Here is a 13,716-nt window from a genome sequence, read left to right as displayed (position 1 = left end):
GGGTGTTTATTTATTTGTTTGTTCTTTTCCCCAGGGATAATCATATTGACCCAATGGCCCTAGAATGTTGCGAGAGGGCTCATTCTAACTGAAATTAAAAGTTCTAGTTCCCTGACCGAAGAATGGAGGACATCTAGTCCCCCTCCTACGCTCATTTTTCCCAAAGTCATCGGATTAAAATTTTGAGATACCCATTTTGTTCAGCATAGCCGAAGAATCTAATAATTATGTCTTTCGGGACGACTTAATCCCCCAAAATCCCCGTGGGAGGGGCTGCAAGTTACAAACTTTGACCATTGTTTAGATATAGTATGGTTATTGGGAAGTGTACGGACGTTTTCAGGTGGACTTCTTCGCGTTGGGGGGAGTGGATTGGGGGGATAGGTTGCGTGGGGGTATATTTCCATGGAGGAATTGATCATGAGGGAAGAAAATTTTCATGAAGGAGGTGCATGATTTTCTAGCATTATTTAAAAAAAAACAATGAGAAAATAAATAAATAAAAAGAAAATTCAGCTGGAAGTAAGGAGCAGCATTAAAACATAAAACGAACAGAAATTATTGACAACATATGTGGGTCCGTCTTCTCCTCAATACCTCGCTCTTTACGCTAAAGTATTTTTAGTAATTTCAACTACTTGTTCTACGGCCTTTGTGATTCAGGGGTCATTCTTAAAGGTTTGGCACAAAATTCAAGCTTTAGTTTAAAGAGAGAGGTATTGACGACGAGCCGAACCCCCCCATATACGTAACAAAAATATACAAATATAGAAGTTCGTTGCATAAATTAATTTGTAAGTTACGTATATTTATTACTAATAAAAGCGTTCATAAAAAAATAGATTACGTATATTTATTACTAATAAAAGCGTTCATAAAAAAATAGAAAGTTCTAGTTGCCTTTTTAAGTAGATACTTGTTAGCTCTTTATTGCTGTATTTATTCTAAATGAATCAACAGAAACTAAACGGACGGATAAAAGCGTTTAAGAATTGTAATTTTATCAGGAACACAAAGAGATCAATCGAATCTTCTGGTGAAAAAAAGTACATATTCAACAATTAAAGCACTTCGATTTGTATCAGCATAGGGGGCTACAGTTAAGGTCCAGTCTCCTGCAGTGGCATCTTCTTTCACACTCTTTTCTGCAACCACAACGCACTGTTTTGCGACAGACTTTTGACGCTGGCCGAAAGGAACCTATCAAATTGGGAAGCTACCTTCCATCGGTGCCTCTGACCAAGTCAAAATCAGAAAAACTGGGAAGGGTGGATGTTGATTCCAGGATGTGACTCCACACCTGACGTAGTGAAGCTCTAAGGATATGTTGTGAAAGTGAAGCACTAGCTGGAGGTGGTCTCTGGATGTTCTTGGTCTTTAGTCGTAAAAATATTTATTTCCTAAATTCATTCACGTCGTCGCAGTCTTCTTTTACGTCAAAGCGTTCAAGGTCGTGTACTTGCAATTCTTTCACTTGGGAAGGCTGGTTTGTCAGTTGAAGGAAAGTCTCCGTCAGTCCTGGCATATTTTGCCAAATCACAAAAAATAGCCTCCTTGATTGGTGGATAAAAGAATAAACGGTATCACATCCTGTAAACGCGTGGTTGAAAAAAAATGCCTGTCATTTTGTCGGCCCGAGCGATCGAACTATTTCGTGAATGGGAACGTACATTAGGTTGGTACCGACACCAAACCCAATAAATAGTTCGGGTACTCCAATGCGATCAAAGCATGAGGTTACAATCGCAATCACGTCTGTGTCCTCCGTTAGTATGAGAATCGAACGCATATCCTTGTGAGACTGCGACACAAGAGTAAAGTAAAAGGCGGGTGTCAGCCGCACATAACTGTATGAAGTTCTGCCCTTCGATTTCCTGATTAGCTATGCACGTGTTTCCAGTAGTAGTTATGCACATGTTTCCAGTATTGTGAATATCGGGTTTTTCATGAAAACTGGATGAATTTTTTTAGTTAGTTTAGTATCAAAATGCTTCTTTTCTTATCATTATTCAGAACAGTAGATAGAATTCCAGATATTACTACTCTAGTCCACTCTTACTTTCATAGACCAGTGCCATCTATTACCCCAGACTAGCCTATTTGAGCGGTCATCTCTTCTCATTTTAACAAACTCGTATTTTCATCCGCCGTTTCTAATTTAAGGCACCTAGTGGTACTACAATACAACTTAGTTATTTTTGCGTTCATATCAAGAACCTATGCCATCGATTAAGCCATACTAGCCTATTTGAATTGCCATATCTTTTCATTTTGACAAACTCATATTTTCATCCACCATCTTGGATTTTTAGCAACCTAGAGGCGTTCCGAGGAAAAATTTCGCATGCGTAATCCAGCCATACTAAAGAGCATTCTAGAAAGTACGTCTCAGCCAATGTTGGTGCTTTCCTCAAACACAGAAGTATTCTGGTATTTTTCGACGCTTTTCGCCCGAACTATAAGCTCATAGTGTGGCTTATAATCATAAACGCTGTTATAGGCAATGCCATAAGATTATTTGAAGCCCTGATGGAAAAAACCCCTCTCGCCATCTGTGCAGATCTTTTTCTTTTTTTCATTTGCAGAGATGCCTGATTCGGTAGATGCAAAATGAAAGTTTAAAATTCAGATTATTAGAGTGACCCTTTTATTGTGATTAAAAAAAAAGTTTGTTTAACTGAAAGTAAGGAGCGACATTAAAACTTAAAACGAACAGAAATTACTTCGTATATGAAAGGGGCTGCTTCCTCATCAACGCCCCGCTCTTTACGCTAAAGTTTGACTCTTTCTCTATACTCTTCTTTTTAAAACAGTAAAAAATTTTAGCGTAAAGATATATGACATATGTGTAATAAGTTCTGTTCGTTTTAAGTTTTAATGCTGTTCCTTACTTCCAGCTGAAAAACTTTTTCATATTTATTTTTTTAATGTTTTTTTTTAAATAATGCTTGAATATTCTGCGCTCCCTTCATGGAAATTTTCTTCCCCCATGACGAATTCCTCGATGGAAAGTTCCCCCAATATATCCCCCTCTTCTTAACCCCTCCCCCAATCAAAAACTCCCCTGAAAACGTCTGTACACTTCTCAATAACTATTACTATATGTAAACACTGGTCAAAATTTGTAACTTGTAGCCCCTCCTACGGGGACTGTGGGGAAGTAAGTCGTCCCCAAAGGTTTTTCGAGTACGTTGAATAAAATGGCTATCTCAGAATTTTGATCCATTGACTTTGGGAAAATAATTAGCGTGGGAGGGGGCCTAGGTGCCCTCCAATTTTTTGGTCACTTAAAAAGGGCACTAAAACTTTTCATTTCCGTTAGAAAGAGCCCTGTCTCGCAACATTCTAGGACCACTGGGTCGATACGATCACCCCTGGAAAAAAAAACAACCCAAACAAATAAACACGCGTCCGTGATCTGCTTTCTGGCAAAAAATACAAAATTCCACATTTTTGTAGATAGGAGCTTGAAACTCCTACGATAGGGTTCTCTGATACGATGAATCTGATGGTGTGATTTTCGTTAAGATTCTATCACTTTTAGGGGGTGTTTCCCCCTATTTTCTATAATTTTCTCACGCTCGTAACTTTTGATGGGTAAGTCTAAACTTGATGAAACTTATATATTTAGAATCAGCATTAAAATGTGATTCTTTTGATGTAGCTATTGGTACCAAATTCCATTTTTAGAGTTTTGGTTACTATTGAGCCGGGTCGCTCCTTACTACAGTTCGTTCCCACGAACTGTTTGATTTCGTATATTTGGGAATATTTCTGTTGGTGTATTTCTTTGCTCGTTGGCGGCTTTAAGGACATTTTAATTGATGTTATAAGAATCGTTAGGATTTAGCACCTTAGAAAGCTTATACCCAAATTGAGGAGAGCTTGAAAGCTTCTGTAGAGAGCTTTTAACTTGTTTAAATTCATGTATACTATGATTAGAAGGTGCCACGCTGTGCTCTCCTTTCGAAAGCTATGCGGTGTTGAGCCTGTAACTGGGCTTTGCTATCAATAACCAAAATTAAACAGCACTCAGGTTCAACGCTCGCCCGTGTTATTCGTGTTATTCACCCTATTCACGTTAATGCCCAGAAATACAAGATCATTATTACCATCATTCACTAAGGCAAGTTACTACACCAACACCTTCACGAAAAGTTGGAAAATTGAGCCTTATTTTGAACATTTTCAGGATATTAGTCAGAGGCATCAGCTACGCAGTTCATGGTCTCATACCAGCTTCTTGTGTTTTTGCTGATAGATACAACAGGGAAGAAGTTGTTCGGTCTCTTGGAAATGAAATAAATTTACATCCACCTCTTCGGCTTGGACAGCTCCCAGATACTCCTGAAGAACTTTTAAAGTTAGATCAAGTAAGTTCCAATCCAAGAAAACTTGGAACAAGATGAATAAATACGAATAAAACCACTTAAAAGAATTTAAGTAATGATTAGTTTTTATTATTATTGTTTTTTTCTTTTTTACTACAAAAAGGACGAGAATATTTTTGGTACTTTTATCAATTCTTAGTTTTAGGGAGTGTGAGACCAGAATTTTCACGGGGGAGCTTTTTCTAGTTTACCCACAAATTTTTTTCGTATTGGGATATGGAAAATTTCGTACTTTTGCATCTATTCTTCCTTAGAGAAATTAATGTCTTCTTCCATAACAATAACATTAAAAGTCGCTTATTGTTTTAAATTTCTTCCTCAATCATAAAAATATTCAAATTTGTTCAAATTGTTCCAAATTCTGAAATTTGGCATTAATGTTGCTGAGTTTTCATTTTATGAATACAAAGTGCACATTTTATGTCCGAATTAGATAATGTTTCATTATAATTGTGTATGCCATGTGCAATTCTCCCATCTCCTTTTTCTTTTAGCCATACCCCGACTGAGTCAGTAGAATGAATTATAAATAAGAAAATTAACAGAAAAAATTTTACAAAAAAACACGTATCTGTTTCTATAAATTTTTTCTTTAGCTTTTTATTCTTTTCAGCTCTATTTTCTTTCCGTGAAACTAATGATATTGGCACCATTATAAAAAGAGGAAGGCGAATAAGATACACAAGAGGATCTTGTTTTTGGGTAAATGTTTCAACGCTACAAAATCCTGATAACTCTGTGTTTTGAAGACTGTAAAATTCTCTTTGCGCTGAAATTACCCATAAAAAGACAATGTGCAACATGTTTAGTTGTAAAATTAACGCGAAAAGAAAAATATCTTAACTGAACGAATTGCGACCTACCTTTTTAATGAGAAGTAAATCAATTGCAATGCTTGCCTCCTAAACCTCTGGAAAGAATTTCAAACAGTTCCTTGTCCTTGTAACGAATTGTAATGATCAACTCGGCTGAATAGTAACCGAAATTCTAAAAAAATAGAATTCTAACTCTAACAATATATACATAAAAAAAATTGGCATTTAATGCCAATTCCAAATATATAAGGCCATTTAGGTTAAATTTATCCGTCAAAAGTTACGAGCCTGAGAAAATATACCTGATTTTTGAAAAAGAGGGGAAATACCCCAAAAAAGTCAAGGAACCCTAATGAACCATCATTTGATGCACCATCATTTGTTGCACCATCAAATTTAACGTATCAGAAAACCTTACTGTAGAGATTTCAAGCTTTCATCTGTAAAAATGTGAAATTTTTTAGGTTTTTTTTTACCAGAAGAAAGGTCACGGATGTATGTTTATTTATTGTTTTTTTTTCCTCGGGGGCAGTCGTTTCGAACCAGTAATCCTAGAAGATCATGATATAGAACAAGAGATAGGTGATTTGATTGGAAATCAAAACTTCTACTTTCCTTCTTAAGTGAAAAAAAAAGATTGGAGGGCAACCAGACCCCCCTGCGATGTTCGTTTTTTCCCGAAAACGCTCGATCAAAATTTTGAGATAGCCATTTGACTCAGAATGGCTCATTCTGAAGGTCGTTTTGGAATGACATCACCCCCTATAAGCCCTGGAGAAAAGACTGTAAGTAATGCAATTTGCACATAGTATTTGTGGGAAATATACGATTTTTTTTTGGGGGGGGGGGTATTTTCTGGAGGTGGTAGATTTTGCTCGGAGAAAATTTTCCATGAAAGGGGAAGTCTTCTGGGGTAATTTTCCAGGGTAAATCTTACGCAGGGGGAGGAGGGGATATTCTTGTATGATTTAAAACGATAAGAAACTAAATACATGTTTCATCAACTGAAAGTAAGAAGCAACATTAAAACTTAAAACGAATAAAAATTATTTTGTTTAAAAATAATTAGCGGCTACCCCTTTCTCAAATCTCGCTTTTTACACACATTTTTGACTTCTGTGTCACAATTCTGCAAGAAAAACTGCTCGAACACAATGTGAATTGGATGTGAGTGAGATGTATTTAAAAAATCTTTAAGATTAGCGTAAAGAGCGAGGGTTGAGGAATGGGAAGCCCTCGTCGTATACGGAATAATTCCTGCTTGTTTTAAGTTTTTATGCTGCTCTTTAATTTTTCCTGAAAAAACTTGCTTTTATTTTGATTTTTAACTGGAGCTTATGAGTAACAAAAGCATAATCTTTAGCATAATCAAGAAAAAGGTAAGAACTGACAACCATGCCCTGATCAATTTTAAACAGATGTATTCAGAAGCATTAATAAATGCATGAGCGGTGGAAAGGGCTTTCAGAATTTAGGGATCGCCAGGAAATTTCGAAGGAATCAAAATAGAAGATAAACTAGTATTAAAACGTTTTTCTGATACTTAAGAAATAATTAGAACAAATAAATTGGTGTATGATGCTCAATTCGTGATAGATCACCATTTTTTTCGAGAGGTACGACCTTTGTGATTAAAAGTAATTGCAATAATGGGAGATGGGATCAGGGACGATGTCAGCGGAGCGGACAGAGGGACAATTGCCCCGGGCGCAAAGATTTTAGTGCTGCAAAATTTCAAATGAATAATATAACGATTACAATTATTTTGTAATTTTTGAAATTTTGTCTTTATTAAAATCAAGCAGAGGGCGCAGTTGGCAGTAAATATAAGCAAATTGGATCCGAAATTTTCGTTTTTCTCACATTTTCATCAGTATTCCTTAAAAATAAAAATCAGTAGGCCGAATTTAAGCAATTTTAAACTGAATTTTAAGCAAAACATAATTTTAGACCAAATTAAAGAATTAGAAGCAATCATTTAGGGTGATAAAATTGATAATTTTGCAGAGGCTAAAGTAAGAAAAGTCAGATTTAAATAAATCTAAAATCTTTTCTAAGATTTTTTAAGATTTTTCTTCTAAATAAATCTTGTAAAATCTTTCTAATAAATTAAACATTTGTTAATAAATGAAAATTTGGTTAAAATTTGGCCTGAAAATTTTTGGAAGACAGGAAAAAAGGGCACTAATCAACATTTTACTGTGGGTGCAAGAGAGGCCAGAACTACCACTGGATGGCATGTTAGTAAGGAAAGAACATTTTTTGTTGACGTGTTCAGTGAAAAACGGAACAAAGCTTCTCTAGTACCTTTCAATAAGGGCAGGTCAAGGTGGGTAAATTTGGGCTGTCAGCTGTCTAAACAGGGAAAGTGGGGTTCACATGGTCGTGAACCATGGCTATGACTAAGTCTGAATTTTATTTTGATTATATTAATACCTAGTTTCGGATTTTACTGAAGTTTTGTGCTTTTAGAGAGGATTTTTAGGGTAAAATTTTATTTTGTGCTTTTAGGGAAATGTGGGTAAAAACTTAATATTTTCTTTAATTTTGGAAAAAGCAGCTATGAAATTACAGCCATCCTTTGGACACGGATAATTCTTATAAGCAACTATTTAAGAAATTAGTAATAAATAAATTAGCAATAAAAAAAATGTCAGGAGATATTGTTAATAATGAATTAAAACTATTAAAATGTATATAATAGCAAACAAAACCCATTTGCTATTTAATAATTAAAATAAAAGTTCAATAACCAAAGAAGGAACTTTTTTTTAATGTGCATTCTGTCTACGATTAATGTATCTCTAAACTAGAAAAATATAGAAGCAATACCCATACCCCCTTATATTCTTTATTAGCGGATGAAACAGAGGAGCCAAAATTTACGCAAACAGATATATCCATATACGGATTTTTTTTTCTTGTCCTTTTGGTCCACATTCAGTAAAGACCCATGACCTTATAGTTATTCTCAGTAAAAGTGGCGATAGCTTTCAATAGAAAATGGCACCAATACCTTGTGGCATCTATCAGGCTCAAGCTATGCAAAAAGGATGACCATCCTTTGACTATCTGGCCAGAGCCTACTATAGCTGTTCGAAACCATGCAAAATCATAAGATACCTTTTTTGGAGCAGCGTTGTGGCAAATAATCATAATCTAAAAAAAACTAATGACCCCGCCATGTAATCTTGCTAGATGCGTGATTGTACCCGAAAATCTTGTTTGATACAAACTATTGTATTAATTGTTAGAAATCAGAAAAAACGATGTTTCTTTTTATTCTTCATGAAGACCAAACATCCAGTAGTAAACATCTTTTTGTATTTAAATCTTTTATTTATAGGTATTTATTAAGTCAGAGTTGAAAGTAGGCGTTATTTATGTCAAAGATGGCCAATATACAGAAGAAGAAATACTTGACAATAATGAGCATAGTCCACAGTTTGAGGAATTTATACACATACTTGGAGAAAAATGCAGACTTAAAGGTAATTTGTTCTGCATCATTTGTCTGATTTGCTTTTCCAAACAAGAATTCTTCTTGAATTTAGATGCTTTGTAAACTGTCAGCAGAGCCATCTCTACTTCAGATCTACTGGATAAAATAAGTCATTTTGAATTTAATTTAAATCTCGAAAAAATATGGGGCAGTATTTGCAGATAATTTTGAGAAAAATAAAGTTATAAAGAATATTAAATGATTGTTAAGTTTATTTGGAGATAACCTTGTTTGGTCTCTTAAGCAGAATTCTAATTTCTATAAGAATTTGCCGCTTTCTAAAATGTCAATAGAGTGAAATATCAGAATAGCCATCTCTGCTAAGCTTCTTTTCAAACCCATTATATGAAAAAATGTTTGTACTTAATTTTGAAAAAATTTAGGTATATTCGGAGATATTTTAGCGAAAAGTATATGTTTTAATCTACGTAATTACTCGTGCACTGTTTGACTGAATTTGTAAACGGAAAAATTCTGGCCTCTGTAAGAAGTCAGTATTGAACGTAACTTCAAGGTGAAAATATCTATTTAGATTGGATTTATTAAATTTGAATTCCGGTATATTCATGAATTAGTTCAGTGGCCGCAGTAAACCTATAACTGTTCAAGTCCCTTCTGAATATATTTTCAAACCATCCTATGCCGTGATTGTCAAAAATCTACCAAGTAACCTAGCCAAACCGGAATCAAGGAAGGACCCCCTAGGACAAGCATATGGCGCTAGCTCAAAAATTGTTGAGCTAAACTGCACCCAAGGCTGGAAAGTTTGGATCGCTGCATCCAAATATGATGTTCACGCAATAGAGAATGTGCTTCGTAGCTCTAACAGCACCATTAGCGCTAAAGTTAAAAGTCCTTCTCACCTTGGAATAATTGAACGTGTTCCAAATGACCTGACTTCTGATGACGTCAAGTCTCTTGAGACAAACTGTAGTGAAGCAAAGAAAATTGGCTCTACCACATCTGTGAGGCTAAAATTTGAAACAAAAGACGATTTATTATAGTAAATGAAGTTACCATTAGTGATTGGTTTCGAACGATTCCCCATTCAGGAGTTCTTGTTTCTACCCCTTCGATGCTATAAGTGCCAATCATACGGACCTATTTCAATTACATGTATAAACGAAATTTGTTGTTCCATCTGTGAAGAAAAAGGTCACGGAAGCTCTAAAACAGCCCCTAACCAGATACCGACAAGATATGCTCTTTGCAAATCAGACATCGATCCATGTTACAGTTACAAATGTCCTATTGCCCAGGCTCTGCTGAAAGGCAAATTTAATTCAAAACGAGATTTAGATGCCGAATTTTGTCGTGAAACATTAATGGAAAAGTTACAGATATAATCCCAGTTTTTTTACAGTTCTTGCAGTCCCGTGATCTAGCTCTGATTCAGGAGTATTTCCTGTCGGAAGACCGCCAAAGCATGTTACCACTATTTTCTAATTTTTTCTCCTCTTTCGTAGTGCAATTGTGAGACCGAGAGGCAGACCATCTGGCGGTCTCGCTATCCTATCCCGATTCCCTTGCAAGCTATTAGCAGAGACTGATTACTTTATTGCCGCTAAGTTTGAAAATCATGTAGTAATTAATGTTTATCTGTCTAAAAATTATAACAACGAACAGTCTAATTCACGGTTTGCCTCATCCTGCAAGCTTCTAGGCAGGTCTCTTAACAATGTTACCTCTAAACCTGTTACCATCACTGGAGATTTTAATATAGATATAACTGACACAATGTCTCCCCGACCACAATCTTTTGGGTTTCATTCCTCCTCCCGACTATTTTGTTTAGCCTCAGAGTGACAGCTTTTCATAAATTGGGCTGCTTTCCTCAACTTTTAACTTAGACCATGTTGTTGCTTCTTTTGGCAGTCAGGAATTCAAAGTTTTAAAAGAAGGATTCTATTCTGACCACTTTCCTATGTTTACTTGCTTTTGATCCTCCCCACCTATGGCTCAAAATAAAGAATCGAATTGGTTTTCCCACCGATGTTGGCAAAATATGTTAAGTGAGTCTTTCAGCAAAGTCTTTGACGAGATGCTGAGCAAAATCAAAGTGCCCTTCAATCTTTTATGCGATCATGCTGTGGTGCCACAAAGTGAAAAGAACATCTCAGTTCAGCTCACTTCCTATGTGGCACAAATAAATCATGCACTGAAATGAGCCGAAATAAGCGCCGTTCCTGTTCGATGTGTTCGTGAAAAGTCTCAGCTTGAAGATTGGTCAAAAAACAGAAATCTATTGAATGCGTGTAATTTGGCCAAGCTATGGCTTTCTATTTGGAACGACTGTGGTCACCCAAGAGATGGCGTAGTAAATGACTTGAGGCTCCGTATGAAACGGGAATTTAACAAGGAACTGAAAAACCATAAGTTAATGCTAATCCAGATACATGTAATCCGTATTGCTGAAGACCCCTCCAAACTCTGGAAGTGTTGCATGCCTACCAAAGCACATAGTGCTAGTGTGCCCGAAAAAAAGCGGGTTGAATATTTCGCGAGGGAGTTTAGTGCTCTCAACAAAAGCATAGAGGAGTTTTTTGGAAAAAATAGCTTGACCCTGTTCTTCCAAATAAGACGAAATCTTTCCTGTTTGCGTCGCCAAGTGCTGTTCACTCTTTGATTCTGAAAAACCTTCTTCTGGTGTTGAATCCATTTCAGCAAGGCACCTGCAACTTGCAGGCTCTTTAATCGAGCAACATTTAAAGCTTCTGTTTCAGATGATCCTTGTCCGTGGTGTAGTCCCTTTTTCAGTTTTTCATCGGACAAATAAACTCCCATTCTTAAAAAGGGCTAAAATGGGGCTTCTATGTGCAGTTTTTATCGCCCCATTACCCTCTCGTGTACTATTTTCAAGCTCTTTTTAGTCTTTTTTGAAAAGAGACATTTAAGGAAATTGTTCCGCACCTCCTCGTCAGTTTGGATACCAGCGAGGCTTAGGCAGAGAGCATGCTCTCTTTCTGCTTATAAATGTGCTGAAGTATATTAAAGAAAGAGGTGATTTTTTGGTCTTATGTGCACTCGATATTGCAGGAACTTTTGACTCGTGTATATTTTCTCAGGTTTTTCTTAAGGCCCATTTGAAAGCTACTAATGCTGCGTTAAATACTTGTTTAAGATACACGTATAGAAATCTGAAGGCTGGAATTAAAGATGGTAATCAACTATGTCCGATTTTTAAAGGTGTACGCCAAGGAGCTCTGACTTCACCAGTTTTGTTTAATAATTGTGTTACTGGTGTTGAAGACAAGTTGAACGTCAGATGACGTTCCTTATATCTGACTTGGAAATTGTGTCGTGGGACCAGCGCCTATTTTATTTTACCTCAGGCTCCCAATCGGTTGTGATGTGAAATCTACAAGATCACTGCTATTTGGACATTTCATCAGCAAGATCCGCAAATCTTATGGCCTACTCATATCTGCCAAAACAAACTATAATAGACATATCAGAGCAAGGCTTTTCAATGCGCTGGTGCAACCACACGTTAGTGGTCTTTCCCCGTTCTGGGCTCTATTAACCGATCGGAATAAACGTGCCATCCGGTCATGCTTTTTTCGTTTTTGTAAGTTCTTGTTTGGCCTACCACCCTGGAATAGAAACTCCTGGATTGGTGAAAGATATGGCATTATTGATCCCTACTTGGCCGTCCAAAATCGGCTTTCTCGCTATGTCCGATCTCTCTGCAAGAATAATTTCTTGTATTGGGCGATGGTGCCACAATCTTCTTCTCCTTATAAGTTATCTTTCTAGTTTAGTTATATTTTCTCTTGTTATTTATGTATTATATAGGATAAGTGTTTAGTTTTTTGGTTGTTCTGTTAATTTCGTTGGCTTTTTCTTTTCTCCATAGGGTTATTTTTGTGGGTTAATAATAAATGATGAACATGATGAATGCAAAACATGAGCGGCGGTCTATACTGTGTTTGTAAATATTTCTAGTTATCAATGCAGTTTTACTTCGTCTGTTCTACAAACGTGTTAGTCTATTTTATTATACTGTTTTTCTTTGTTATTAAAGCTTTGTTGTGCTTGTTATTGTTGAATTATGTGTACTTTTGTTTTTGCTGTATTTATTAATTTTTTCTTTGTACTCCGCTGTTTATACTGTATGTTTGTGGGTAATAAATATTATTGTTGTTATCTAATTATTATTATTATTATTGTTATTATTATTATTATTATTATTATTATTATTATTATTATTATTATTATTATTATTATTATTATTATTATTATTATTATTATTATTATTATTATTATTATTATTATTATTATTATTATTATTATTATTATTATTATTATTATTATTATTATTATTATTATTATTATTATTATTATTATTATTTATCTTTAAGGGAGTTGATCTTTCGTTAGTTACGTTTGCGAATGACATACTAAACCTTTCCTGCACTTTCCAAGGATGCTCTTCAACTTTTGAATTTCTCCAAGAAGAGTACAAACACATTGGTTTGAGCTTTAATACTGATATGACAGTTGTTCTACCATTCAACTATAAAGGGAGTGGAAATTCAATAAGTCTATCCGGCTCTGAGGTTCCTTTTGCTAGCAGTCTTACTTACTTGGGCTCGCCTATTGGAGCAACCCTGAAAAAACTATTAACCTGGCAATGAAAAATTATGCCAGTAAGATCCAGACTGTGTATGCTTCCCTGGCTTCAAACGTTTTGTATCTGAGTGGAGTTCACCGTTCTCAGTTATATAATAGCCTAACAGTTCCTCACTTACTTGCTCTTGCTCCTGTTTGGTCTTTTCTTAATTTTGGTAAGAGAAAGCAAGTTCATCACCCTTATTTTAAATTTGCAAAGTATTTAATGGAACTTCCAACTTGGACAAGTAACTCTTTTCTGCAAAGAAAGTATCAATTTTCCCAAGTATATTCAATCAAAATTTTGAGATAGCCATTTTGTTCAACGTAGTTGAAAGATATGTAGATACATTCAAAATTATGTCTTCGAGAATGAAATCCCCTCCTCCAACAATCC

General features: G+C 35.6%; 1 protein-coding gene across 2 annotated transcripts in view; it reads left to right on the top strand.

Moving 5' to 3' along the window:
* LOC136030399 (uncharacterized) overlaps nucleotides 1–13,716 on the top strand; it is a 224,900-nt gene that overhangs the window by 154,255 nt on the left and 56,929 nt on the right. For both annotated transcript variants that reach the window (XM_065709345.1, XM_065709344.1), the window contains exons 15-16: nucleotides 4,193–4,373; nucleotides 8,553–8,697. In XM_065709345.1, coding sequence (XP_065565417.1) covers nucleotides 4,193–4,373; nucleotides 8,553–8,697 — 326 coding nt within the window. The remainder of the gene's footprint in view (nucleotides 1–4,192; nucleotides 4,374–8,552; nucleotides 8,698–13,716) is intronic.

Source organism: Artemia franciscana, chromosome 8, assembly GCF_032884065.1.
Source record: "Artemia franciscana chromosome 8, ASM3288406v1, whole genome shotgun sequence".
Lineage (NCBI taxonomy): Eukaryota > Metazoa > Arthropoda > Branchiopoda > Anostraca > Artemiidae > Artemia > Artemia franciscana.
This window is presented reverse-complemented; position numbering and strand designations above follow the sequence as displayed.